Source organism: Oreochromis aureus, linkage group 2 (genome assembly GCF_013358895.1).
Source record: "Oreochromis aureus strain Israel breed Guangdong linkage group 2, ZZ_aureus, whole genome shotgun sequence".
Lineage (NCBI taxonomy): Eukaryota > Metazoa > Chordata > Actinopteri > Cichliformes > Cichlidae > Oreochromis > Oreochromis aureus.
This window is the reverse complement of record NC_052943.1, coordinates 29,958,060-29,985,336: the sequence shown is the minus strand read 5'-3', so window position 1 is coordinate 29,985,336 and position 27,277 is coordinate 29,958,060. Positions and strand designations below refer to the sequence as shown.

At 45.4% G+C, this 27,277-nt stretch overlaps 2 protein-coding genes and 1 long non-coding RNA gene across 5 annotated transcripts in view; 1 reads left to right on the top strand and 2 right to left on the bottom strand.

Moving 5' to 3' along the window:
- The first annotated feature begins 737 nt into the window (after positions 1 to 737).
- g3bp1 (GTPase activating protein (SH3 domain) binding protein 1) lies at positions 738 to 10,060 on the top strand. Its single transcript, XM_031746398.2, has 12 exons — positions 738 to 1,021; positions 5,969 to 6,085; positions 6,210 to 6,291; positions 6,572 to 6,745; positions 6,842 to 6,932; positions 7,134 to 7,227; positions 7,405 to 7,648; positions 7,741 to 7,845; positions 8,236 to 8,353; positions 8,553 to 8,678; positions 8,758 to 8,867; positions 8,963 to 10,060. Exons 2-12 carry the CDS (start codon positions 5,991 to 5,993, stop codon positions 9,209 to 9,211), a joined length of 1,488 nt encoding a protein of 495 aa, XP_031602258.1. The 5' UTR covers positions 738 to 1,021; positions 5,969 to 5,990; the 3' UTR covers positions 9,212 to 10,060.
- Positions 1,031 to 2,621, bottom strand: LOC120443343. The gene is made up of 3 exons (XR_005615369.1): positions 2,399 to 2,621; positions 2,176 to 2,328; positions 1,031 to 2,072 (listed from the first exon to the last, which is right to left on the bottom strand). It is a non-coding gene; the product is annotated as an uncharacterized LOC120443343 (long non-coding RNA).
- A 5,725-nt stretch (positions 10,061 to 15,785) lies between the features above and the next one.
- The window catches only part of glra1 (glycine receptor, alpha 1), a 130,575-nt gene continuing 119,083 nt past the window's right edge, over positions 15,786 to 27,277 (bottom strand). For 2 of the 3 annotated variants that reach the window (XM_039621781.1, XM_039621788.1), the window contains one exon: positions 15,786 to 20,423. In XM_039621781.1, coding sequence (XP_039477715.1) covers positions 20,139 to 20,423 — 285 coding nt within the window. In that variant the 3' untranslated portion in view covers positions 15,786 to 20,138. Of the gene's footprint in view, positions 20,448 to 27,277 lie in introns of all 3 variants that reach the window. The other variant, XM_039621786.1, reaches the window with a different exon arrangement.

Genomic DNA, 27,277 nt, shown 5'->3' with positions numbered 1-27,277 from the left:
GCTCCTTCTGACCTTCTCTATACTTGCGCATCAACGCTCTCGAAGCAAACATCACAACTGTGGTTACATCGCTGCACCCTTGTAGGGGCGGCTTTAGTATTTTTTCATATGGGTGACCGTATGGGGGGATGGGTGGGCACTAAAAATATTGGGGTAGCACACAAAAAACAGAACACTGAAGGGGCGCAGTGGAGAGGAGGGGGTGATGATGGGAAATCGTGAGGGAAATACAAAGGGACACAATACAAATGGCAAAAACTGGAAATGCAGGAATTAAAAAACAAGTTCATGTTCAGCTCATTGTGTGGCGTCTTCCTCTCTCTTGTGCTCATGTTTATTAAAATTATTACCAACACAGAACAGAAAATGATAAATAAAGAAACTCTGCACTTGTTTCGGTGAGATTAGGCTTATGGCTGCAGAAAAGCCCCACATTGGATCTTGAGTTTGGATTAGTTTGTTTAACAGTCCTAAAGCAGGCTGCATCCAGCTTCTTCTGATCTGAAAAGAGTGAAGCCTATGTCTCAGTCCCACGGCCTCCTTTTATCACATTAGGCCGCTTAAAATGAATTAAAATCCGCATGGTTGGATGAGTCATTCGCTCCCAGGTTCGACAACAAAAGCTTTTGTCGCCCTCAGGCGGGGGTAAGGAACGGTGCACTGCGAGCTAACAATAAAACGGCAGTCGCCTGTTCGCGAAACCATCGTACCGTCAACTGACACTGTGACGTTATTGGCACGCTCCGTGAACCCAGGCAGGGGGGAGACGCTTCCGGATTGGCTGTACGTAAGGGGCCGTTGCAGTCACGTTCAACTATTGGTGAATAAGTCGCAGAGCGTGAATTTGATTGGGTAGCAGTCGCGTAGGCGGGCAGAATATCAAGTTCGGTTGTGGAGCCAAGGCCGGTACTAAGTATTTCGGCACGTTGTGAAGCCGTTAGCGATCAGGCAGCCGCTGCTGTGACTCTTAGACACTTCCTGTTTGTAAAGCGCAGTTTTCCCCAAAATAATTCATCCGGTGGTAAGTTACGCTTCTTTGTAATCTAATCCAACATCTCTGTGTGTGATTAGTTTATATCACCTGGGTTTTTTATTAACTGGATCGCTCTTCCAGGCCCCGTCTACATCCCGGTGTAGACTGGGAGTTGCTGTTAGCGATCCTATTGACATTGTAACAAGAGTATAATTATACATAATGGTGTATTACTTGCAAATTACAGTATCTGAGTATTTCCAACTGCCATCGGATGGTGTAATAACTGTTATTGCGTGGAAAAAGTCGAAATACAGCTACCGGCTTGATTGTTTGGTCTCCAGGATATAGCCATCCCCCACATGTAGCTCTCTTTTAGCCGTGGCTCGGTCGTGACTGCCTCCTTTTCCGCTCCATTTTGTCGTTTAATCCTCACATTTTAAATTAAATTGTTTAAACATGAATTTCGTGTTTGGTTCACCCTTCGGTCCCGGTTCGGAGCTGCTAGCGGGGCTCTCTCCGGCAGCAGCGGAGGGGTGGCCGGCCGGGACACGTGCTGCGGCCGCCGCTCGCCCTGCCTCGCTTTGGGAGCCGTGTGTTCGCTCAGTTTTCGCAGCTTGGCTCCGGAGAGGGCCAGCTAACGTGCCATGTGAACCCGTTTATCTATGGGACAGTCCACCGAGGCTCGCGTGTAGGTAGGCTGGTGAGCGGCTCCGAGCAGCGGGCACACCGCGGCCTTTGTGTGCGTGTAGCGCGGTCCTTCACGCGGAGCTCGGATCGATAAGCTAGAGCCAGCTGGAAGCATTGGGGCACGTTTTTTGGCTAGCTGGGCTACTCCACCTTAAAGCCTGGTGGACCAGGGAGGGCTGGGCGGTGTGTCACAGCAACAGATGGCTCGTGCTGTGTGTACAGGTGTGCACATTTATCTGCACAGCACTTTGCGGTGGAAGGTAGAGAGAAGGCCAGTGATCCCGTGTACTCCCGGTGTTAGCAGGGGGCTAAATTCTCCCTAACAGGAAGACACCTTCAACAGGAGCAGGCTGAGGGCTGGCGGCCATCTTCCTTGGCTAGCCGAGGGGGTAAGGAGGGGGAAGACAAACTGTAAGAGTGCAGGGCTTAATTAATTAACTGAAAATGGATTTAAAGTTTATCAAATGTCCAAAAACATGAAAATGGGCAAAGAAGAGACTTGTGTTACATACCTTTGACTCCTTACCTTAACTGTATGCGAATCAGCCATACCTACATCAGCTTGCAGGCCTCAGATGACTATTGTAGGCCAATGAAGACCCAGGTAAAGAGCACTTCAGGTTTCGCATGTCCAGTAGCAGCAGACATGAAACATCCAGGGATGCCTGCAGACGGTATTGTATAAAGACAGGCAAGCATGCTCGAGCAGGATATCCACAGTATGGTTAGGCTCACCTAAGCTAGATTTAATTTTAAGCATCAGGATTTAGACGTTTAGAAATGAGTCCATCAGAGGGATAGCTCAAAGTCAAAGGAGAGTGGATACACTGGACAAAGGATGAAGATGGAGCTGCTAGGTGGGAGGACAAGAGGAAGATCTCAGATGAGGTTCCTAGGTGTAGTGCACGGGTAGGCAACTCCAGGCCTCAAGGGCCAGTGTCCTGCAGGTTTTAGATATCACCCTGGGTCAACACACCTGAATCGAATGATTGGTTCATTACCAGGCCTCTGGAGAACTTAAAGACATGTTGAGGAGGGTAATTTAGACATTTGAATCAGCTGTGTTCGATCAACACACATCTAAAACCTGCAGGACACTGGCCCTTGAGGCCTGGAGTTGCCTACCCCTGGTGTAGTGAAACAGATGATGATGTTGGCGTGTGGAAGTAGGAGACCATTGCGCCTTCAGTGGTTTTGGGAAAACAAGCGAGAGATGCATTAAAGCAAATTTCTATCAATTTATTTAAACAAGAGATTAAAAGTATATGAGTCACTAGCGCTTCATTGCATCTGTCGCTCTTTGCGATGACCAGCAGCAGTCATCGTCATGCCTGGATTACATTTTCCCTGATATCGGTCTTCGGTCACATTTATGTCTAGATGAAACCTTTCCCCATGCTTATTGGTGACAGAAACATGAGTCTTGAATCATCTGATGAGCTATGTTTCACACTCATCAGCGTGATTCTCTGCTTTCACTCTGCGTCCACTAGTACTTTGTGTGCTGCGGATTCAGTGTTGGTTCGGAGTTCAGGGGCAACAAATATGCCTGCTTTTATTCTGCCTTCACTTTTCTGGATACCAAACTTGTTAAACACTGAAATATGTCACCGTCTTTTTTTATTTTTTATTTTTCTTTTTTTTGAGTCAGCTAAAAACCTGGACTTGCTTGAAGAAAACGTGTTTTTTTTCTAAATTTGGAATCTGGAAGCGAAATTCATGAAAGCACAGGTGAACGAATCCCAGCAGCAAAATACTCGTTGGCCGGTGTAATCTGCACAACCTTCCAAATGTAATACTTGTAGTACTTTGATTTTTGTTTGATTTTACCCAAGTTGGACAGTCTGCACACTGTGTACAGTTCAAAGCCATTTCAGAGCAACATGAATCATGATTTAGGATGTTTGTGCAGGCCACCTGTGTCACCACCACCTGTCAGAGGCCACACCCCTAATAATGCAAACCTTAGTCCAGTTTAAACAGCTTTTATGAAGGTAGAACTCATCTATAGAGACCACAGACTGGTTGTTTTCAGGCTGTAAACATGTTCATTTTAATAGAGTTGCTGCTGGAGCCCCTGCTGGATGCTAGAGGAACTGCAAGTTGTAGTTCTTGGTTCGGTAAGGCTAACTGGGCTTAGATAGAACAGCAGCTGCTCGATACACAGGATATCATGACAGATGTTCATCACCGTTCTTTCAGTTGATGTTGAGATCAGGTTTATTTAATGTAATTACTCAGACTTTGTTTATTTATTAAACCTAAAAAAACATTAAATAAATATTGGACAACAGAACACAGATTAAAGCCAAAACTGTTACTGAAATAAACATTAGATATACATGCTAACACATTGTCCGTGTTGAGTTTTTTTGTCCTTTTGTTAGAGTGTTACACTGAGAGAGGTTAGTGGGTAGAGTCGGCAAGTAGCTCATGTAGCAGCCGTGGTTTCTGTCTAAAAATATCCAGATGAGGAGGCCAAGCGGTCTGCTGGCTTCACAGGTGGACACCCTGGAAATGTTTTTACCAGAGACCCTCAAATAAAAGCCACCAGCTCTTTCTGCCACAGTAAAGTGACCCAGCTGGTTGTTTCCTGTGGGATTGATTGTTGAGGAATTCACAGCAGGAATTACTTTTTCCAGTCTTCCTTAAAGACTCAATTCATGTTGCTACAGAGAGTAAATGTACCAGTAGAGACACGAAGCAGGCGATCCATCGAGTCTGACGAGCTCTGCAGCTTTGTGTGGAAAAATCCTGAGTAGGTCTCATTTTAAAAACTGCAAATGTTCAGGAAACAGGGAAAGTATGCAGGTCTGTCTGAGCATGTCAGGCGTGTCTGTGGAGCGCAACGAACTTCCTGGTTCTGACGTCTGTTTGCATCATAGTTGTCATATTCCAGGTAAGGTAGAACACATCTGAACAAGCCATAGTCTGCAGCCATTCCAAAACATAGTCAGCGTTCGTGCAGTTTCCCGTGGGCGATGTAATATCTGCCACAGAAGAAACTGTTTTTTAAAAAGACCTTCAGCCTAAAGTCAGGTGTGTCAGAAAGTAGGGCTGTGCGATATGACCAAAATCTCATATCCCGATATAAGACACTTATCGTCCCGAATAAAATTTTACATTTTCTGCTAATTCTGTGAATCTCGGGCAACTCGACTTGCGTGAAGTGTTTTCAGCTGGGCGTCGTGTACCTGGAGTCGAGTGTTTTGAACGATGCATGAAACTAAACATTTTTAGACATAAGTTGTAACGGCCACCGTTTTCTTTGTGAGTATTTATTATTTATGTATTTATATTTATTATTTATATTTATTTAGTATTTGTTGTGCTGCTGGTAAAAGCTTGTTCTAACATTTGTGTTTAAGGTTTATTTTGAGCACCTGACTGCTCTCTGTTCTCCAGGTTCTAACGACTACGCGTAAAAAGATTCGTTTGTCCATCCGTAGTGTGGTTATTTTAAATGTAGGAGAAAGAGAGAACTTTACTAAATTAATACAACCACTACAGAGACCATCAAAACGCTGAAAAAATATTACCGTAAACGGTTTTATTTTGCGACACCACGAAACAAATGATAGCGTAATATGAAACGATAGATGTTATCATATCGTCATCCGATATATATCATTATATCGAACAGCCCTATCAGAAAGGTGTTTCCACTGCACTTCTCAGCATCAGTCACCCCTCAGACAAACTTGCCTGATCACTTTCATCAGTAATCTTGCCCTCAGCTGAAACTCCCACACAGCAGACGTCAGTTTGCAGCTGAAGACGACTGACAGCACAGACCACAGCTTGCCAGTTTAGATTTGATGAATAAAAAAAGCCTCAATCGCATTTTAATCCCAGAAAGTTCCCAATGTGAAGGAAAGGCAGCAGTGGACCTGGCGGGGGGGTGTTTCAGGTTTGTCCTCGCCCTGTGAAAATCGTCTCCGCGGCCATTTTCACGTCGGTGCACACAGACGAGGCAGAATGGGTCGGCTCTGCTGATTACAGGCGTCACAAATGCGTAGAGGCCGAGACTGAACGCAATGAGTCGGTCTGCATGAGCAGCTCATCAGCACCTGAAACTAAGTTCCTCTACCCCACAGGGTCTGCTGCTCTGAATGATCAACGTTTAAGAGACTGCTGAGCTCAGAGTGACTTCATTAAGCAGATTTCTCAGTCTGTGCAGTCCTCATGTCTCCGTGTTTGTGGCACTAAAACGTCCATGATGAATTTGTTCACAGCTGTCGGGATAAGCGGAGCTTTCTTTGTTTGTAGTGATATCTGATCTCAACCTGCTCTTTCTCCCTGCAGAGATTTCAAGTTGACCAAAGAAATGGTGATGGAGAAGCCAAGTGCCCAGCTGGTCGGGCGAGAGTTTGTCCGACAGTATTACACACTCCTGAACCAGGCCCCCGACTACCTGCACAGGTACAGCCGGCAGCTGTTTGTCTGTCAGCATATGAGGGAGTGACTAAAGCGTCACGCGCTCGCCCGCTGTCTTTGTAAATGTCTTCCTGCACACACTAAACCCGTCTCTGCTGTTTGCACTCAGGTTTTATGGAAAGAACTCATCCTACGTGCATGGTGGCCTGGACAGCAATGGCAAACCAGCGGAGGCCGTTTACGGACAATCTGTAAGTAAAGTTCAGCTGGCACGCTGTAGCTTTCAGGTCAATTCCACAGAGCTGGAAGGAACATGTAACTGTACCACAAGTAAGATGTTATAGTTACAGCTTAAAAACGCACACACACGCAGGCTCATTTCAGACGAGGCTGGCCCATCCTGAATGATAAGCTGATCGAGGCGTCGTCCTCTGGTTGACGTCTGACCACAAGCGTGAAGTTGGTTTGAGTTCATAGCTTTTAGCTTTGGGTGCGGGAAGTCTGACTCTGCCTCTGTGTTCTCTTTTCCAGGAGATCCATAAGAGGGTGATGGCTCTGAGCTTCCGAGATTGTCACACCAAGATCAGACACGTGGACGCTCATGCCACCCTGAATGAGGGTGTGGTGGTGCAGGTGATGGGCGAGCTGTCCAATAACATGCAGCCCATGAGGAAATTCATGCAGACCTTCGTGCTGGCGCCCGAGGTCAGTACTTCCATCGGGCCTTCGGCCTGTTATCATGTGATCTGTGACTGAATCCGCAGTAGAAAGTGTTGATTGATGGGTTTTTCTTTCCTTCAGGGAACCGTTGCAAACAAATTCTACGTCCACAACGATGTGTTCCGTTACCAGGACGAAGTGTTCGGCGACTCCGACTCTGAGCCGCCTGAGGGTGAGGACACATCCAGTTCTGTTTTTGTTGTGATTCATGGCTTTTTCAGAGATCAGAGGAAGAAATCCTGAACATGTCTGATCGGTTAAATGGGGATGAAAATATTCGGGTAGTGAGTCGAGTGTTTTCAGAGCAGAGGTGGAGGAAGTTCAGTGTTGCTGCTGTCAGTACTTACCGTTACATACGTGTTTTGGTTTTCAGAGTCCGAGGATGAGGTCGAGGAGCTGGAGGAGAGGGTTCCCTCCCCTGACGTGGCTCCAGAGGAGTCGGCTCCTTTCTACGACCCAGCAACCTGGTACATGAGACTCACGTTCTTGTCGAGGTTTAAACTTGAATATTTAAATGCACAGAACCCAGAGTTGCACCCGGGTTGTGGAAGAAGATGATAACAGTTTTATTTACTGGAGTTCTAAAGCAAACTGCCACAAGTAACATTTTCAGTGAAGTGAACTTCTCTCTTCTTCGCTTCCAGTTCAGAGCCAGCCGTTCCTGGTGACGAGGAGGAAGCAGTGGCAGCAAGCCCAGAACCAGAGCAGGAAGCAGAGAAGGAGGCCGAGGCGGTGGAGCTGAAGCCCGAGACGCAGACGGACACGCAGACGGACGCGCACACAGGCGACGAGCAGACAGAGAAAAGCCCCGCCCCCGCCGCGCCACCCGCTACAGAAGCTGTCGCTGCACCCGCTGAGCCCGCCCCCGCTGCCCCGGAGGAAAACAGGGTAGGTGGTTGTGTGGCCAATCAGGGTGGCGTTTATGAATCAGGTTAAGTGGCGAACACGAGGATCTGATTTCTTTCCTTCGTGTCTTCCAGCCGTTCTCCTGGGCATTGGTCACCAGTAAGAACCTCCCTCCCAGCGGGGCTGTCCCTGTCTCAGGAATCCCTCCCCATGTCGTCAAAGTCACCCCCACAGCACCGGTGAGTCCCTGTTCTCCCTCAGAACCCTCCTCAGGCTTTATGTCACAGGTGTGGATTCAGAAGTGCCGTGATTCTCTGAATGAACATTCATGTCAAATATTAGCAAACATGCAATATGATAAAGTCTCACACAAAGACTTTGCTCTCTCAGCATTTTTCTGGAGATAGCTGTCCTTTTACTCTTTGGCAGCAGGTGTCACTATTTTAAAAGCAGATTTAATCTCACTTGATGATGTAATCGCTTCTCTTGGGTAACACTGAGAAGATGATGGCAGAGCTCTGAGAGTAGAGGGGACACAGCTTCTGCCAGCAGCACCTTTGTGATGATAATCAGAGCCTCGAGTCCAGAAACCCAACTTTTTGTTTTAAAATGCATTTCGACTCTTACAGCCCAGAGCTGAAGTGAAGTCAGAGTCCCAGACACCAGCACAGAGACCACAGAGAGACCAGAGGTCGAGGGAACAGAGGCCGGGAGGTCCTCCGCCTGCTCACAGAGGCCCCAGACCAGGTACGCAGAGTCCTGTCAGCAGCAGCAGGCCTTTATTGTAGACCAGACGTAACATCACAAAGCACCTCAGAGGAGCTCAGCTGCGAAGGTGTCCCTGGCTGATTTGTGACAGCGGGGTCTCCTCGGGGTGTTTGGGTTTGTCATTTTTGCTGAACACTGAGAAGCTCTGTCTGAAAAGAACTCTTCTTGTTTGTCTCAGCTCGAGAAGGAGAGCAGGGTGAGTCGGAGGGGCGCCGGGTGGTCCGGTATCCCGATGCCCACCAACTCTTTGTGGGGAACGTGCCTCACGACGTGGACAAGAACGAACTGAAGGAGTTCTTTGAGCGTGAGTTGGATTCGGTGAAACTTTGTTTTTTCTTTTGTTTGTAGGTGTAAAATCTGACTGTTTTCACTGGATCTTTCAGAGTACGGGACGGTCCTGGAGCTCAGGATCAACAGCGGAGGGAAGCTTCCAAACTTCGGCTTTGTGGTTTTCGACGACTCTGAGCCCGTCCAGAAGATCCTCAGTAACAGGGTGAGCTTTTTGATGCTTTCAGCCGAGGAGCTTCACGCTGAGCTGTTTGTGTCTTGGCCCGTGACAACCGCTTTAACGCCTCTTTTCTCCTTCAGCCCATCAAGTTCCGAGGCGACGTGCGCCTGAACGTGGAGGAGAAGAAAACCCGGTCAGCCAGAGAGGGCGACAGGCGGGACGCCAGGCCTCGGGGCCCCGGTGGCCCCGGTGGGCCCAGAGAGCGGGTTGGGGGCAGCGGGGGACCCCGGGGCCCCTCGGCCCGCGGAGGCACGTCACAGAAACCCAGCTTCGGCTCCGGACGGGGCGCCGGACCCAGCGAGGGACGCTACCCTGCCCCCCGCCAGTGAGGCTCCCGGCCTCTGAACCTGAGTTCATTACTGTCATTTACCTGAGCAGGTGTGTGCCTGCCCGCAGCAGGAGCTGATTGGACACGGCCAAATTCTCTGCTCCGGTCCTGGGAGGGAAAAGCGAGGAACTCTGTGCAGTCGTGGTTCCTCGTCGTTTCCCTCCCGGTGCAGGAGCGTCAAAACAGGTTTCAGTAATCAACGCAGGTTTAGTCGAGAGCTCCGCCCGCTCCTTCCTGCTGATTTCAGCAGCATGTGTCTCTCCTGAAGATGGCTGCCTCTTCCTCCTCCCCAGATGCCCTCCACTCCAGCCTCCTCTTCCTCACCTGCTGATTTGAGGACGTCGCTCTCATTTCTCCCTTCGTCTCCTCCTCCTCTTCTTTGACCTCCACCAACACATGTATTATTTGGACTCTTGTCTGTTTTTTGTTGTTTTTCATGCTGAACTTGAATTTATTAAACAAATCAAAACATGCAAACACATAAAGGGTAAATACTACTTGAATTGGGGATAATGAACCCAGAGGTTAGGTGTTGTTTTTCGCGTTCTCTCCCTGTTTCTTAAAGGAACGTGTACTTTACTGCTTGGGCAATCCTGTGTATTGCTGCCACCGTTGTATCTAGCGATGGATCTGTCTTATTTTTTTTCTATCAGGTCAAGAGCTGAACTATAGTGGTTTTATTTGAGTAATAATAATGTTGGCTTGTAATATGTGGATTGACAGACGTGTCTGAATGGAGCATGTTTCCAAACCCGTTGTTAGGCTTCTACCGATGCACTTCATTTGTCATGTTTAAAGCGAGCTCACCGGCCAACGAGAGAACTAAATTAAAGTGAATTACTGTTTTGAACTTTGTTTTGGAGCTTGTTTTCAGTCTGTGGACGGATGCACGGGGAGTTAAACGTGTTTGTGGACGGCAGCACGTGTCCATGTCCAGGAACATGGACGGTTTAAGAAGGAGAAGCTTTAATACTGATCTTTTTCTTTCTATGCCTTTAATTGATTTTAAAAAAGTGAGTCTTATCTTCACTTTACTTCACTTTAGAATAGAATAGAATAGCCTTTATTGTCATTGTACAGGGTACAACGAAATTGGAGTGCCACTCCATTGGTGCAAAATGCAAAATAATCTATCAATGTTTTGAATAAATAAGCGGTGCTGGGGCTGTGCTGGTCTGCGGGGTAACCTTAGAAGAAGCTTCAGACCAGAAAATGTTTGAGATTTTAGGAGCGCTTGAATCCAAATGAGTGCACCATATAAAGGCCGGCTGACTCCCAGCAGTATTCCTGGAAATGCAGTGGGCTGGATTGGAGTCTTTGCCAGGCTGATTCTAGCCCCTGGACCTTATGTTTGACACCCCTGATCTACATGATGCGAGGGAGCAATGCTGACCTATTAAATAAATTTAGTGTTTTTGTCCTCAAGAAATTCCACATAAAACCCACAGAGGACAAATAGACATGCAGAAAACAAACCAGAAAAACAATAAAGCACAAACAAACATTTATTCATCCATGTTTATGGGGGAAGCGATTATAGAGACGCTCTCCTGCTCTCATTTTATTTTGTATTTGTACACGTCTTTCATTTTAAAAATTGATCGTCTATAAAACTCCACAAAGAAAACTTATTCAAAATGAAACGTTGATTTCATTCATTGGGATCTGTTCAAAGAACAAACCTAGAAGATTAAAATTTGGAGCAGGTGCTTTATTACCTGCCAGCTCCTCTACCTGACACTTTAATAACCAGAGGGGTGCAGTGTTTTTAAGGTGGTACCAGAAAGCTCGCACAGATCTAACCGATGTAAAAGTAATGTTCAATATTCATCCAGCGACACTAATGGAGCCCAAACTCGGATCAGTTTGAATAAATCACCTTTAAGTCTGTAAACGAACCCACCAGGAGACAGCTTTCTGTCAGTGTGCTCCTCTCCGCCTCCTATCAGACCTCCGTCACCTTCACACCTGCTCATTTGTTTCTGCAGCCGCCCTCCAGCTGACGTGCATTATACATCAGAGACGTGCCCGCTTGCCGCTGTTTAAAACTTCCGTTTCACGCTCTACTCACGCTGAGATCCAGAGCTGAGCAGCTGTGGGGTTGCCGTCCCGTCGCTGACATTGACCTCTGACCTCTCTGTGGAAGTCAGTCTTTAATTTGAGGCGGTCAGAGTGAACCTATGCTGCTTTTAGGAGGAAAGCAGATTCACCTTTGATCTAAATGATGCATGACGCGCATCATGTAAGAAAACGGGAAATCTGAGCGTGTCCTAAACCTGCCTGTTGAAAGAATCTTTCAAAGCACCAATCAACAAGAGCACATATTTTGATTTTACCCAGTAGAGCTGGCGGATCATTGACTGGCCAAATAAATGAGTGCATTAATGAGTGGTTATTTAAAAAGGTTTGCATCCCTTGGCACAAAAATTGCAATCATCATCACCACCACTGATTCTGAGTCATTAAAACCCAGTGTGGTGTATCAGACAGCCTGATGTGCCAGAGCTGCACATTCATGAAACTCTGACAACTTTGTTTTAGTATTAATGTGACCAACACATCTTTAATGACCCTGCATGAGCTTTAAAGGAATGATGGTGACATTACTGATACCAGATTAAATTCATATATTAGAGTGTGGTATGATTACAGACCATGAGCTCAGCTGGTTTGGATCGCGTCGGGTCAGTGTGTGTGTGTCCGTGCAGTGCCCTCCATGATGTTTGGGACAAAGACACGTTTGTCTTTGAGGGAGCCCTCTGCTCCCAGTGTGGAGGTTTCACTCAAACACACTGTAAGCAGACACAATTAGAACACACAGTCCTCACTTTAAAGTCAGTCACTCTCATACACAGTCCCCATCATTCAGGCCATCCCTCTGTTTGGGATTCCTCAGGTGTGCTTTATTCATGCGGGGACTGTCATTGGCTCCCTGAATTTAAATCTGCAACAGGATGAGAGAAACAAGAGAGTTTCTCCAAGCCAAAAAAAAGGGTCTGAAATCAGTTGACTTAAATCCAATTGAGCATGAAACTTCAGTTTAATTGAATTTATTTTATTTATTTAGCATCAAATCACAGCAACAGTAACATCAAGATGCTTTATATTTATAGGTAAAGAACCCACAGTGATTCTGGTCACAGCAGATGGCCCCGCCCCTCCCTGAGCCTGGTTCTGCCGGAGGTTTCATCCTGTTAAAAGGGAGTTTTTCCTTCCCACTGTCGCCAAAGTGCTTGCTCTTAGGGGGTCATATGATTGTTGGGTTTTTCTCTGTATGTATTATTGTAGAGTCTACCTTACAATATAAAGCACCTTGAGGCGACTGTTGTGATTTGGTGCTATATAAACAAAGTTGAATTGAATTAATACAGAGAAAACCCCAACAATCAGGAAGCCCCCTATGAGCAGGTGCTTGGCGACTGGGGGAAAGAAAAACTCCCTTTAACAGAAAACAGACTCTGAACATGCAACCATGTCTGTGCCCAGTTTCTGGTCCTGTTAGTAAAACAGTCGTGTTGACCCAGATCCACTCACCGTGATTTAACAACTCGTACTGCACACACACACACGCACACACACACACACACACACACACACACACACACACACACACACACACACACACACACACACACACACACAGTCGTGTTTTCATATCTTTCATAATCATTGACATAATGTTTTCCCTCAAAAATGAATGCCTAATCCTAACCCTGGGCCCAAACCTAACCATAACCTAACTGTAACCTTGACACTAAGCCACATTTTGAGCCTCAAAGATGCCTTCAAACTTGGGCATTTGGTCCTCATACGGGCTGTTGGTCCCCACAAGTATAGTAAACGTCCAATTTTTGGACACACACAGAGAATCATTTCTCAGCACAGTGCTGGGCGGAGTCCGCAGACATATAAGAGGTGCTCCCATCGACATGATTAGCATTGATTTCCTGTTGAAACCAGCTCGCCTGACACTTCATGAAGCTGGAGTGTATAGAGTTCATCTGTCCCTGTGACTGAGGGATCCTGAGAACGAGCCCCTCCCCCCCAGGCACAGTTTCTAAAACACTATTAAAAGTTGACCTTCAGACGCTCGGCTGTGGCTCCGTCTGCCACACCCGGGGTCCTTCATACTCGGCCTGACCTCAAGTCTATGCAGCTCTGCATGCTGCTGGGGGAACATCCTGCTTTCACTCACACTGCAGATCAAGAAGACGGCTTACAGGAAGGTTTCTTTTAAATATAAAGATGCTTCAAATGTTCCTTGAACATTTGATTAAAACATTTTAATCACAAACATTATAACAATCATTAGAACTTTCAAAACAGTTTCTCCTTTTTAAGGCCTGAACATGATTCACTGGGATACAGAATTCAGTTACGCTGTGAGATTAGACTGATGAGCCATCACAGCAGGGCAGCATCCTCAGCAGTGTAGACACTGGTGTTGGAGGCTTGGATGGTTCTCTAGGGACCTGGAGGAGGTGGAAATGGGGAGGAGGTGGGCTGCATGAATAAGAATGACATCAGAGTGAGATTAAAGTGAGAAGGGCAATTGGTTTGGAGCAAAGAACAGAGCAGAAGGCAGATGAGTGATCACAGAGCTTCATTACTGAACACATGAGCTTCAGTCTGAGGTCCAGTTTGCCATCACTGTGGGAATGTTTCCTACTGGCTGGGATGTCGGACACAGAGAGGAAGAACAACACGATGACTGTTAACCAAAAGAAACCAAACTCCGTGTCTGACCCACGGGAACGGCTGCAATAAACTTCAAAACCAGGTCAAACTGAAAGTGCAGTTCCCACCTGAGTGCAGGCTGCAGGCTGACTAACAGATGAGCAACGAGCCCGACGGCCCTGTGGCTTTAAAGATTTGTATACAGGTTTCTGTCAGGCAATTATCGACTCCTGGAGGCCAGTCTGGAAAGAAACAGTGAACTGGTGAAAGTGCGGGGCTCTACTGCTGTTTAACTTACCAGTCATGTTATTTCTGTGACCACCTGTTGAAAAAGCTCCAGTTTGTTTGAAAATGGGGAACATAGTGTACACTTAACTTAGAAGCTTTCTCTGGAGCTTTCTGGATCTATGCTCAGATCCTGATGGGGAAAAAAACAAAACCCCCAAAATCTCAAACGTGTAGGGATTAAAAACAAAGCTCAGGTGGAGCTCCTGTGGTCCTGCTGCAGACGTTTAAATTGCTTCCAGGCGTGGATTCCTATACAAATCTGTAACTTTACACCAATGAAATGTGTGCACTTGTGCAGTCCAGACAATAATGGCTGCCTCCACTTTTATATTATATATATTATATCCACCTTTTATATTGTATCCACCTTGGTCCTTCTCCAAACACCAGTGAAAGAGTACGGCAGGAGATAAGGTCCAAATGATGACGTCAACTTTCCTCTTGCTATGTAAATTCTGTGTTTTACAGTAAGAGCCATGCAGACATGTTAATGGGAATAAAATAATTAAAGGACCTGCCCTGGAAGTCTCATTCAAAAGAGCAGATTTCTTCCATACTGACTTCTCTTCATTGGCTCCCTGAATTTAAATCCTGCTCCTCACATACAAAGTCTTAAATAATCAGGCCCCATCTTATCTTAATGACCTTATAGTACCATATCACCCCATTAGAGCACTTCACTCTCCCACGTTACTTGTTGTTCCTAGAGTATTTAAAAGTAGAATGGGAGGCAGAGCCTTCAGTTTTCAGGCCCCTCTTCTGTGGAACCAGCTTCCAGTTTGGATTCAGGAGACAGACACTATCTCTACTTTTAAGATTAGGCTTCGAACTTTCCTTTTTGCTAAAGCATATAATTAGGGCTGTATCAGGTGACCCCGAATCCTCCCTTAGTTACACTCTCTTTTCTCTCTCCTCCGTGCTCTCAGGTGGTCGCAGCCCCTCCCTGAGCCTGTTGGAGGTCTCTGCCTGTTAAAAAGGAGTTCTTCCTCTCCACTTTTTCCAGGTGCTAACATCATTACCTGGAGTACATCATGTACATGACACAGCCACATGCCACATTCCTGGATTCAGCAGTCACACCTTTCCATCAAAACCTCTGATCCTGTTTTTTCAGACACATAGAGGGACCCCGGCCCACCGTCTCCTAATGCACCTTAGTGCGAGGTGTTCCCCTGGTGGTCACTGATGCTCTGTGTGTTCTGACACCGGCCACCTGAGCTACAGCAGCTCATCTGTTGGGTCGGAGCACACGACCCAGCCTTTGCTGCTCCACCCACGACCCCGTCACCGATTCACCACTGATACTGACCCCTGTAGACGAGGAACACTTCACAAAAGCTGCAGTTTTGGAGGAAATCCTCACACTCACGCATTTTCCTGACTTCTAACGTCAACTTTTAGGACACAGGGTTGACCTGCTCCCTTGTCTGCAGCTTAGCATGAAGCACTCTGATTGCAGGAATTTTGCGTGAGCAGTAGGTGAGACAAAGAAATCCTGAAAGCATGATAAACACAACAAAGAAGTCTGACCTTTATTAAAATAAAAACAGCCTGCAGCCGGGATTTCTTTGCAATTTTTAATACTTTTTCTCGAACGATTACACAGATCCTTGAGTCGAGTAACAGAAAGCAGAAGATCCAACTCCAACAACCTCGACAATGTTCAAAAACAGGTAAAGAGATTTTTGTTCAGAAAACCTTTAATCATTAATAGAATTAGTAGTATGACATATTTCAGTAAATATTTAGATATATACAGATACAGCAGAAACGGTACATTCTTTTTTTTTTCTCTTCAAATTGCTTCACATTTTTTTATACAAGCCAAAATATCTGCCATTTTATTTATATTCATGCAAAATATTGATTCTCAGATTAATGAAAAATAAAAAGGATTTGCTGAACTTTTTTTTTTCATTCTGCTTTGATGTGCACGTTCAGATTATAAGCGTCATAATGAGCATAACCGTAAGTTCGGCAAACGAAACAGGTGCACTTTGTGCCAATACACGAGAGAAGCAACTAAAGCAAAATTAAGGCCATTCCAACTTGTGCAAAGAAAGTAAAGAAATAAATAATAATAATAAGAATCGTCATAATAATGTTTCCTTTAGTTCACAGCAGTTCAAGAGTCTCTGTTTTTTTCTCCTTCTGCCTCGGGGTCATCGGGTTGTATAGTACATACAATAAAATACAAGAGAATCAAACAAACCCTGCAAAAGCCCGTGAATCGTTAATCATCGGCAAATCAAACCATGCTACTTTAAAATCCATAAACGTCTAAAAATGCATCCCTCTCTCTCATCCTTCTGTCAGATTGCATCACATCGCGATGCAAAACCAACCCACAGTATCCCCCCCCCCCATCCCCCCAAACCCACAGAGAACAATGATTAATACGATGGCATGAGGCCTGACAAAAAGCTCTACAACAACTATGACACGCACAAGACCCACGCCTGAGGGGAGGGCCGTAAATGCTGGGAAATGGTGGTTGAATGGATGCACGATATGCTCCTAGGTCCTCTTTTTTTGTTGCATATTCAACCCCCATATGGCACGAGAAGATGTACGTGTGTATGTAAAACGGGCGACTGATGTCCTTGTGTTTTTGGCACAGAAGATAAAAGGAGCCGTCCTAATCAGACAGAGCCCGCTGAGGTTTCCCACCTGGGTGCAGGCCGTGACCACAGAGGAGGCTTCGCTGCAAACAGAGGCCATCAGAGGCGGTTTGCATCATACGTGTCGTTCAGAGGAGCTGCCAAGTCTGCAAAATACGATTTTCCTGCCGAGCGTGCTCGGATCCATAAGTTAATTTGCTGGGAAGAGCTGCACCTCGAGCTCTATTAGAAAAGATATTTTAGAGTTTGTTGTGTGCCTCACCACGACTGAGCCAGGTGGACTAAAAGTCGAACACTTCCATTTAAGACGCCGTTGATTTGTCCCTGTACACAAATATAAAATATTCCTTTCAGCAGCACTAAACGGTTTACTTTTTAAGTACTGCGCCTGCTTTTCTGACCTGTGTACCTGAAAGAGTTTATTACCTGGAATTAGCTTTAAGGTGATTTCTGGAGAACTTTGGTCAAACCAAGAACGCTGTGTGAGAAGCATCGCAGCAGCCTTTGAAAGGCCCAGTGAGCTTGTTTTGCTTTGTTGCTCTCACATACATCAATAGCAGAGAAGTACAAGTGTGACTTTGGACCTGGGTGAGGTCTTCATTTAACATGCATATTTGTGGGTCTTCAGAAAAAACACCACCATTTTACTTTCCCTGCTTGAACCAACTGATCTGCTCTGAGTCTGAATCTGAATCCATGCCCACATCTCTGAAGGTGGAACGATAAGGTGGGTGAGAAGGTGAAGGCGGGGATTCAACCGGAGCTCACGGAAACACAGCCACGCATGTGGAATTAAAACGGCCTCTGTAAGTAACCGAAGCACCTCTGAGGTTCCAGCTTTGAGCAGTTTTCTTTTTCTGGGAATGATTCGGTGAATGAGATGCATAGTTTGGACTGAAGCAGATTTTATGGCACTTCCATTTTAAAGTCAGAATACGCTGGGATCATGTGAGCAGAGGGAGAGGTGGAGCATAGCCCTTCGGATTGCTCGCAGTGTACTTTGAGACAAAGTGAATTCATTAAATTAAAATCTACATCAGATGTTCTGTAAAAGACACAAAACCCAAATGAGTTTTAAGGAATCCCTTTGCTGCGGATTCATGGATTAAACAGCAGGAGGAGAGAAATGAAGAAATCATCCATTTTTTGTATTTCTGTCTCTGAGAATAAAAGGAATATGAAATTATAGCCTCTTAAATCGTATTTTTTCTCACAATGCAGAGTCGGACAGCGTAATGTTTGTTTCACTTCACAGTGGAGATGCACTTTGTGCCAATCTCCCCGTGTCTGATATTTAGACTAAAACAAATAATCCATGTTTTATTGTCAGAGTGAGGAAGGTTTAGCTGGCTGGTTGACTTTCAGCTGGTGGCTCACTGATCAGAGCTTATCAGAGGAATAATCGAAAATGTTCATCCGCTCTCTCTAAGACTCTTACAGTATGTTTGAGGACTGGGACAGAACCAGGAAACACAAACTATAATGTATAATAGCTACATCGGGCTAATTTAACCAGCGCACAAGCTGGAATTTAATAAAATGGTTCTGCACTGGGCAGTACGGCTGAGCCAGGCCTTCCGGTGTCTCAGAAAGAATCGTCGACGTGCTCCTTTGAGGTTTGACTGCAAAGGCAGGTTTTTGTGTAAGAAGCAGAAAAAGAAAGTGTGAGATTGATTAAATGTTTGCTACAAAAAAAGAACATTTCACATCACAGCCTGTCAGAGTTCTCACTGCACACACATCACTCTCCTCCTTCCTTCAGATTTCTAGTTTAACACATATACACACACATATATTTATATATATTTTTCTCCATCTACTGATCCGTGTGCATTGGGCAGAAGTGCCTGGGCAGTTTGCAACACCTTTGTCTCCATTCTGACCAATAAGCATGAAAGACCTTTTCTCGCTGTCTGCAGCGGGATGTGGATGAGGGTGCCAAGACGAGGGAAAAATCATATTTGCATATACTGATCGTTGCATAGAGAAGCCTGGTGCAAAGTACAAGAAAAAAAAAAGAAACGAATAAAATCATTAGTCACACTTATGAAGCCTCGAATGACGAATCCGCTCATCACAGCCTCTGCATGTGGATGGCGGCGTAGCTTTATGAGGTTTGCAGCTACAGTTGGTGCATACGAATGAGGCGGGAATACAGTTAATTAAGGTAACATATGTCCTCTCGGCAGGGGAGCGGGATGGGCGGTGTCACGTTAAGGCGGGGTCAAAGCAAGGAAGCACTACTGAAGATGTAAACGTGTCTGTGTGCCAGTCCTCGCTTCTTGCTACGCCCTCGCTCAAGCAGTTCTCTGTCCGCTTTCACCAAAAATCTCAAAAACCCAGGAGCCCGCGAGGCGATATCAGCTGCTGACATCAGAGCGCACCTCTTTCCTGCGCGTCAGAGCGCCGCAGGAGCCACGCGTTGAGTCGACACAGAAATTCATTAAGAAACAACCGAAAAAACAGAAATGAAGGACAGGCAGAGGAACACGCTGAGCACGGATAAATGAGATAGTTTGTCCCATGTCGTCCAGTCGTGTGATTGACAGGTCGGTTCAGTTTCACGGTGCTTGATGGCAGCGAGAGGGAGGGGGAGCTTTGAGGAGTGCTTGCAGTACACGTTTGAAGCAAATCTCGATATACAGAAAGCGCGACCTTTGCATCGCTTTGTTCAATGGAAGCACCGATCGGCCCGCCTTCTTTTCTTTTCTTTTTTTTGGTGAAAAATCCTTTAAATCCAGAGGCCCACCTGTGGAAACAAACATCCTATTTTTTCCCAGTTATAATAATATATATGAGTATATTACACTACCGCTGCTCTCGCACACCCCACCCGTCACATAGCATTATATCTGTCGTCACACAAAAAGCTAAAATCAAACACAACATTTCTTTTACAAGCCTCGCTTGTTCAGTCTGACTGCTCCCACACAGTTTTTGCTGGGATGCCTGCAAAAGTTGAACTTTTCGTTTCTTGAATATATTGCCACATTCATATATCATGCATTTTACTGCATTGCTATTGCACCGGTCCGGATTATTCAGGAGCTGTAAGGAGACGGGAACGGGGCAGGTTTCGGCGTAGGAGAGGAGATTAAAGGAAAAATAAAGCAATAATAAATATTTGAAATCATGTCTGTAGGCGTCAGGTGGCGCCGTGGTGAGCGACCGCCACAAAGATAGCGACTTTCCTCGACCAAATGAAGGCGAAGGAAGAGGAAGAGGAGAGAACGCTCGGTGGAAAAAAGGGGCAACGGATCTCGCACCGAAGTCAGCGCTGTTTCCTTTTCTCTGTCTTCTCTTTGCACCGTTCTCCTCCTCGTCCTCCTCCTCAGCTCTCCACTACTGCTTGTGGATGTCCTCGCTGCGGATGATCTTGTAAATGATCCAGTAGAAAATGTTAAAAATGAGGAAGACGAGCGGGAAGGCCACGCGGGACACCGTGTCGATGCGCTTGGCCCGACTGATGAACAGCTTCTTCATCTCCTCGATGCTCTTTTCAGGTGCGGCCGAGGTCGGGGCATTGTTGTTGTTGCCTTTGATGGCCATGCCGTCCTTAGCCTGCAGGCAAGCGGGGCCCATGCCGTAACCGGGGAAACTGAAGCGGCCCTCGCCCGTCTCATCCTCCTGCAACACAGGCCAAGACTCAGGCTGTTAGGAACCAGAGAAAGACGTTACTGTTGAGAGGTGTGTGTGTGAGTGAATTTCAGAGATGTGCAGACATGCAAACGAAATAACTGATGACGTGGAGTGAAAATGAAAAGCGAGGAAGTGAAGTACTTTATCACATGACCGTGTGTCTGAATAAACCAGAAATTTAAGGTGGAATTAGTGTCTCATTCTCAGTTGGCTGTCTTAATTAAAATAATGAGGAAAAGAAGAATATATATATGTATATATGTAGAGAGAGAGAGAGAATATAGAATATTTGATTCATCTCTGTGCAATTCCATCCTGTTAAAAAGGCTAAAACTACCCCTGGTTTGACCTCTGAATGTTCCTTTCGTGCTAATCTTCTTGCACACCCGTGGACCACTGCTTTCTAGTTTTAGATCACTCCATGCAGTTCCCATTTTGACCTCTTACATTTTGTCATGACCTCAAACGTGCAGACAGTAAATGGACCCAATACTGTGTGGATGATCATCAGAAATGAATATCTGAAAATGGCCCTTTGACTTCATCTGTGTGACCAGAATGAAAATCAAGTTGAAGGGCCAGCATTTTAGGCAAAGAGCAAAGAGTCATTCGGGGACTTCAGGGAGAAATCTAAAATCAGCAGCAGTGCTAAAATTGGTCCAAGCAGAAATGAGAAGATGACTTTGAGAGGGAAGTCGTAAAATAAACCCAAACCTTTGGCAACTGATGAGAGTTTTGCTCCAGTTTGGATCATCTGACCTCAGTTAAAAAACAGTCCCATCATTCTTAGACTTTCTCGCATGGAAAATTTGTTTCTTTTATATGATTTATATGATCCTTTCATCAGTCAGAAGAAAACGCTTGTAACAAACCAGCCTCAAAGGCCACCATAATGAAATGGATATGTAACAATCATCTTTTTCATAGATGGGCAGCCTGGATTTGCTTTTTTAACTATAATAAATCTGACTGATACTTCTTGGTTGGGCAGCAGGTTTGACCGCGCCTCGATTGTAGGCGGGCACAACTTTAACATCAGTTTGATGACACGTTTGATTGGTGTGCCCATGTTTGACGGCATTAAATAGAAATGTGTTAAACTTTATTAATATTAGCAATGAATACAGAAGTATCTGTTATATATATCTTATGAACAGCAGTGTGTTTGAGAAACAAGGTGTCTTCTATTCAAGTTCCCGTCAGCTATTTGAGAAAAGAAGATGCAATTTTAATAGCTGCACCACTAAATCGTGATAATTCCTGTGTTGCTATTCCAGTGGTTGGTTGTGAGTCATCGATTGTTACTTCGACTGAATGGCCCGGCAGCGCCGTGGAGGGGGGACGAACTCCACACAGAAAGAACCCCAAAGCTCGCCGCCGATCCAACTCGCTCAGCCCAGATGCAGAAGTCATCGATAGGAGCTGACGCCGGACGCCACGTGCGCTCATCTCAGCCGCCAAGGGGAGCGGGAGGACGCGGGTGAATGGATTTGGATTGATTGACGTGTGCCGTGCTCAAGGTTACGGCGCGTGCACGGCACTTTCACCCGAGCGCGGCAAGATATTGAAAATCCTATCGCCACACTCACCCTGCCTTTTCATTACAGGAGACACAATGACTTCCTTATCTGGTTCAGGGACTCCAACACAAAGGCCTACATGGGCTGAGAGACGGCGAGGGCGTGTGGGGAAACTAAACGAGGAAAATAAACAGCACAGAATGTCCTTCAAACTTAAAACAACACCCGTGAAATTAAAAATTAGCTCCAATGATAAGGAGTCGTCTTTGTTTGGCTTCAGAGTTTTTGATAAAAGCCGAGGTTGTAAAGTCCACGCTTGAATGCCATTTGTGTTTCCCGCAGGCCACTGTGGGAGTTTGTGTGGCAGCCTATCAGCAGGGAATCTTTCCAGTTCATTTTGGCTGAAAAGGAAAAAAAAAAAGAGCATTTTATGATCGGAAAACAAGCAGGAGCAAAATCGAAAGCAGGAGGAGGAACTGTTGGCAGCAGAAGGACCAAAGTGATGCAAAACCTCTGTAGCAGCAACAAATCAAGCTGCCAACCCAACAGGCGCCTCAGTTCTCTTCAGTTAGACCAGCCTCTGGTTTCTAGCAGGGGGGAGGAGCTAAAAAAGAGTCAATAATGAGCCTGTTTGTCCTGATATCATCAATAACACAGAGAAAAGGGTTAAAAATGCTCCAAAAACCCGATCAAATAAAGCAGTGCAGCCGGGGGAGGGAGATGTACTAAGAGTGTGTGTGAGTGTGTGTGTGTGTGTGTGCGTGAGTGTTAGACCACCAGGTAACGATCCATTTTTAGTGCCTCATGTCCCCGTTCTGTCCTTGCATGCACACCAAGCCATCTATTACTGTTAATACATGTACACACACACACACACACACACGCCCGCGCGTGCTAGATGTCGATACATTAGCTGTGATGCTAGCCGACCTCTGCCTGTCCTTCAGTGACGCTGCTAAACTATTACAGATGCTCTGCTTTATTCTGCCTGCCATGTGATTAATGTGGAGGGCGGAGGAACATGAGGAGGAGACGCAATGAGAGGAACGGTGGAGGGAGAAAGAAAAGGTGGAGTAATGAAGAAAAGAAAGGAAGTCAGAGAAGGAGAACAATAAGGGACAAGGGAGGAAGACCTGCAGCCTGCAGACTTGGCGAAAAGAACTCATAAGGCCCCTGAAGGAACCCATCAAAGAACGCCTCCGCATGGACCAGGTGATTCATTACATTTATGCCTAATTATAAAAATGTCCTCCATTAACACACAAGCTCCAGGCCCGCATAGCCCACGGATGGATGGATGGGCAGAGGAGAATTAAGGTTTGCCCTTTGGATTCTATGAAGGAGCCTCAAAAGATCCAGCTCATCTAACATCTCTTCTCTGATACAGCCCAAAAATCGAATCCTAACATATTTACACACATACGAAATCTGGAAAGTTATGGACCGTGAGATGTTTGGTCTCTGCACTGCCACAAGTGCAGACTCTGCTTTAATCCCAGGGGGGCAAAAACAAATATGACATTGACCGTTAAAGCCAGTTCACTCCAAAGGGTGGTCTTCTCTTCATAAATGAAGCAGATAACAAGTCTGCTCCAAACTCGGTGTAGTATCTACTCCAACTGTGGCAATTACATTTGCAAATTGTGTAAACAAGTGCAAAGGAGCTCTCAGTGCAAGTGCATCCCTAACTTAATGTCCACCACATCAGGTCAGGGTTAATATTTTAGCCTCATGCTAAACAAAGGAACACTAGGAGTGGCCCAACCATACTCCCGTGGTGATAAAAATATGATCCTAACAAGGATGATCGCTGGATCTTTTCTACGGCAAACCAATCATCGGCCAATGAGGCCAGATTAGATTTTTTAAATACATCGAAAGACGTCAGACCAGCTCTGCAACTAAAACTAAGATCAGCCTTTAAACGAACCACATGAAGAACATATTACAGAGAAGGCCGAGAAGGTCTCCCACGTGGAGGCAGCGTGATGTACGGCTTCCAGTGTGCCCGTGGTTTTTGTTGGATGACAGAAGCAGCGTAACAACACTCGCTGCTCAGATTCCTGCGGGAAGTTTTGTTTTTTGGGGAACTCTCCACAAAGTGTTAAGGATGAACACTTTGTGTATGATTTATGTTCCTGAAATCAGGGACTACATGGTCATTTCCTAGTGAATATTCTTTGTTCACCGCCTTGAACCGAAGCTGAGAGTCGGCACTCAGAGCTGGCTGAAGGTTCCCAGATCTGTATTGGTACTGGTGTACTGGTGACAGAGAAGCTTGTGTGATGTCCTCAGCATCATCTTGTCCTTTTGTCACGTGAAACTTTATCATAATAACTGGACTCGTCTTTAATCTGTACCTGGTAGATGAACACTTTGCTGGATGAAACAGACGGGATAGTCGAGCAGAACAGAAACAATAGACAAGACTAGGGTCAGATAGAAAACTAGGACAGTTAAATGGAAAGAAAATATGAAAGAAGGTAAAAGGGAATTAAATAATGTTGAAAAGAAGAATGCTCAGAAAGGAGCTGAGCTGCGGCAGCGGAGGAGAGGGAAGATGCTAAAAGAGGAGTGGAAAAGAGAGCAGGAGGACCTCTTAGCTCACTCATCCATCACACTTTCATCTCTGGATTGAAGCGTTTCTATCTCCGCCTCAGCTGATGTGATTAATCGAGCAGATTAGCAGGAAGCTGAAAGCGAGCTGCATCAGGCCTGCCATCCTCCATGTCTCCTCTGCTAACATTACCCTTGGATACTTGTTTTAGAGACCTACATTTACATAAAACAGGATTCAGAGAGGTGTCAGCCCCAACTAACGCCAGCATCAGTCTCTGCTGAAAGAGGCTGGAGGAGGAATTTCTTGGCTTGCGTTTCGCTTTATGATTTCCCCCCTAAGCAATTCCAGCCGAGCGCCGGGGAAGGAAATATATTATACATTTGCCTCGGCCGATCCATTTTCCGGTGGATCCATCTCAAACCGCCCTTCACCTCCCCTCCCTGTCTCCCTTCTGCCTCTCGCCTCGATTAAGGCCATTTGAGGCTTTTTAGGACGTTTCAGCATCAATATGTCAGTGCTGAGTGGATTCTGGTGTGCTGACAGGAATATCCAAGGAATGTGAACTTTTCCATTCGTACCTATGGCATTTTGTGCCTTTAATTCACCCCAACTTAGTTTGTTATAAGCAGCAGGTTGAGACTGATATCCGGCTATGACAGAGTACACTTCACACCTAGAAATACGTCCGGGATCCATTTCCTGTCTAGCCACTTGTGATTGGATTCTGCATTGCAGCATAGATTTGATTTTATCTGTGAAATAACTGCGCTCGGGCACGGGAACATATTTGTCATCCTGAGAAGGTTAGTGTGGCTGTTTGTCGAAGATGCTGCTGTGCACCACTTTTACAGTTTTGTGTGGTAGAAGGAAGCACGCCAGCTGCAGGGGAGGTTTTTGATGCTTCAAATGCATTCCCGAGCTTCTTCTTCATGTCATTCAGTTTGTGGTAACGTGGGTCCGTTACATCAGCACACACAGCTCTAAGGCTGCTTCGGCACTTTTTATATTTTCCAAAATATTTTTCATTGTTTCATTTCATTTGTGGCCTGAGTCATCCAGTCAGAAATTAGCTCTGGACTTGATCTGGCTGTTCTGGATTATCTAAACTAACTGAATAAACGTCAAACAGAAAACTGATTAAACAGAAGTGTGAGATAGTAGAGAATTTATCCAGTGTCCTGTTATATTTTAGATAGCAAGGAGCAGACGGCTGAGTTTATTAAACTCCACCGAGACAGCGGTGACGCAAATCTGAAGGCTGGACTGTCCCATTTCACAGCCTCGCACTTCTGGCCTTCTTGGCCTTCAAAGTTGTACTCTCACTTTTCCCTTTGTCAGATCTGTTTGCCCTCCATGTTCCACCTCTTGTTCCTCATCCTCATTCCTGTTTGGCTTTACTCAGTGGGCTGACGAAATGCTATTCTCTTATTTCTGATGCCATAATTGCTGTAACTCAGGTTTTGCGGCAGACATCAAACCTACGAGGTGTGATCAGGTGTGGGTGTGGCAACTGCACTTTTAAAAAACTAGTTGCTGTTTTCAATTATTTTGACCGCTCACGCTGCACTGCATGATGGATCTCCTGTAGCATGACTAAACAGCAGCTCTTTAACTTGAATTTGAGGAATGTAAAGTCGTGGGAGCTGCCTCTGAGTAGAGCACATGGCAGTTCACAGTTGGAGTTGGTTCAGGAGGTTTTTGTCAAATAATTGATAAGTCTTTGCATTTCCAGTCTGATCCTGGGCTGGAATTCATCATGTACAACCCTTTTAATGTCCGAGAAAAAAAACAGGAAGCTGCTGCTTTCTGTGCTCCTGATGAATGATACTGATGATGATTTAGAAGCTGTTGCTTGGTCTCGTTCTTTACCTGTGACTCATCACAGTACAAGTACAAAGAACCGAGCTTTATATGAAACTGAATGATCGCACGTCACAGCCTACCCTTTAGCAATTTTCACTTCAACTTGAAATTCCAAGTTCTTTTCTCAGTTTCAAGTCATTTTCCCATTCAGGTGGCGGAAATGAGCTTCCCACGGATACCTGAGCAGTTTTCTAACAAAGATTAAGTTTAATTATTAAAATCTGTCACAGATGGGAGAAACTGTGAGACCTTCTTGTTTGACAATCATCTGCAGCTCTGATTAGCCACATTCTCTCACACAACGCCCACATCAGCCATCTTAAACATGTTATTTTCAGTTGCCGTAGTTACAGGTGCAAATGTGTGTATTTGTGCCAATGAGATATCGAAGCAGGGGCTGTGTGAGCATGGGTGTTCAGAACATTTAAATTGCAGTTGTTCATTCATCTTCAGCAGTGCAGAGAGTACCCTCGTGAGCTACTGACACTCAGTCATTAAGTTAATTCATATTAAGTTTTATTTGTTCCTGTGTCCTTGTGCATACTTATAAGTGAAGTTTCAGAGCAGAAAAGTAAAACTTTATGTGGATCATTAATAATTTCCAGCTTCATGCTGTAAGCAAGTCATTTTAAACTTGATACCAACACTTGAGACCATTTTCATTAAAAAAAGAGGCACAGACGCTTTTCTACTTCAGTCTGAGACTTTAAGAGAACAGAGATTAGACTCTGTAGACACTACTAACTGTGATTCTGTTAAATGAGCTTTGTATAATGAAGTTACAGATGTTACACGGGCTGGACGGATCGTGTTTGTGGCCAGCTCTCAAATTAAACACAGCTGCTAGCTGCTACCTTAATGATAGCTTCACAAGCGGCAATATCCGTAACTGCTAATAG

Bases quoted from the DNA above. Each gene is read 5' to 3' on its own strand.
- g3bp1 (XM_031746398.2), top strand. From the start codon at position 5,991: ATGGTGATGGAGAAGCCAAGTGCCCAGCTGGTCGGGCGAGAGTTTGTC. The intron at 6,086-6,209 runs GTACAGCCGGCA...GTTTGCACTCAG, and splicing joins GCCCCCGACTACCTGCACAG to GTTTTATGGAAAGAACTCAT. The intron at 7,649-7,740 runs GTAGGTGGTTGT...CGTGTCTTCCAG, and splicing joins CTGCCCCGGAGGAAAACAGG to CCGTTCTCCTGGGCATTGGT.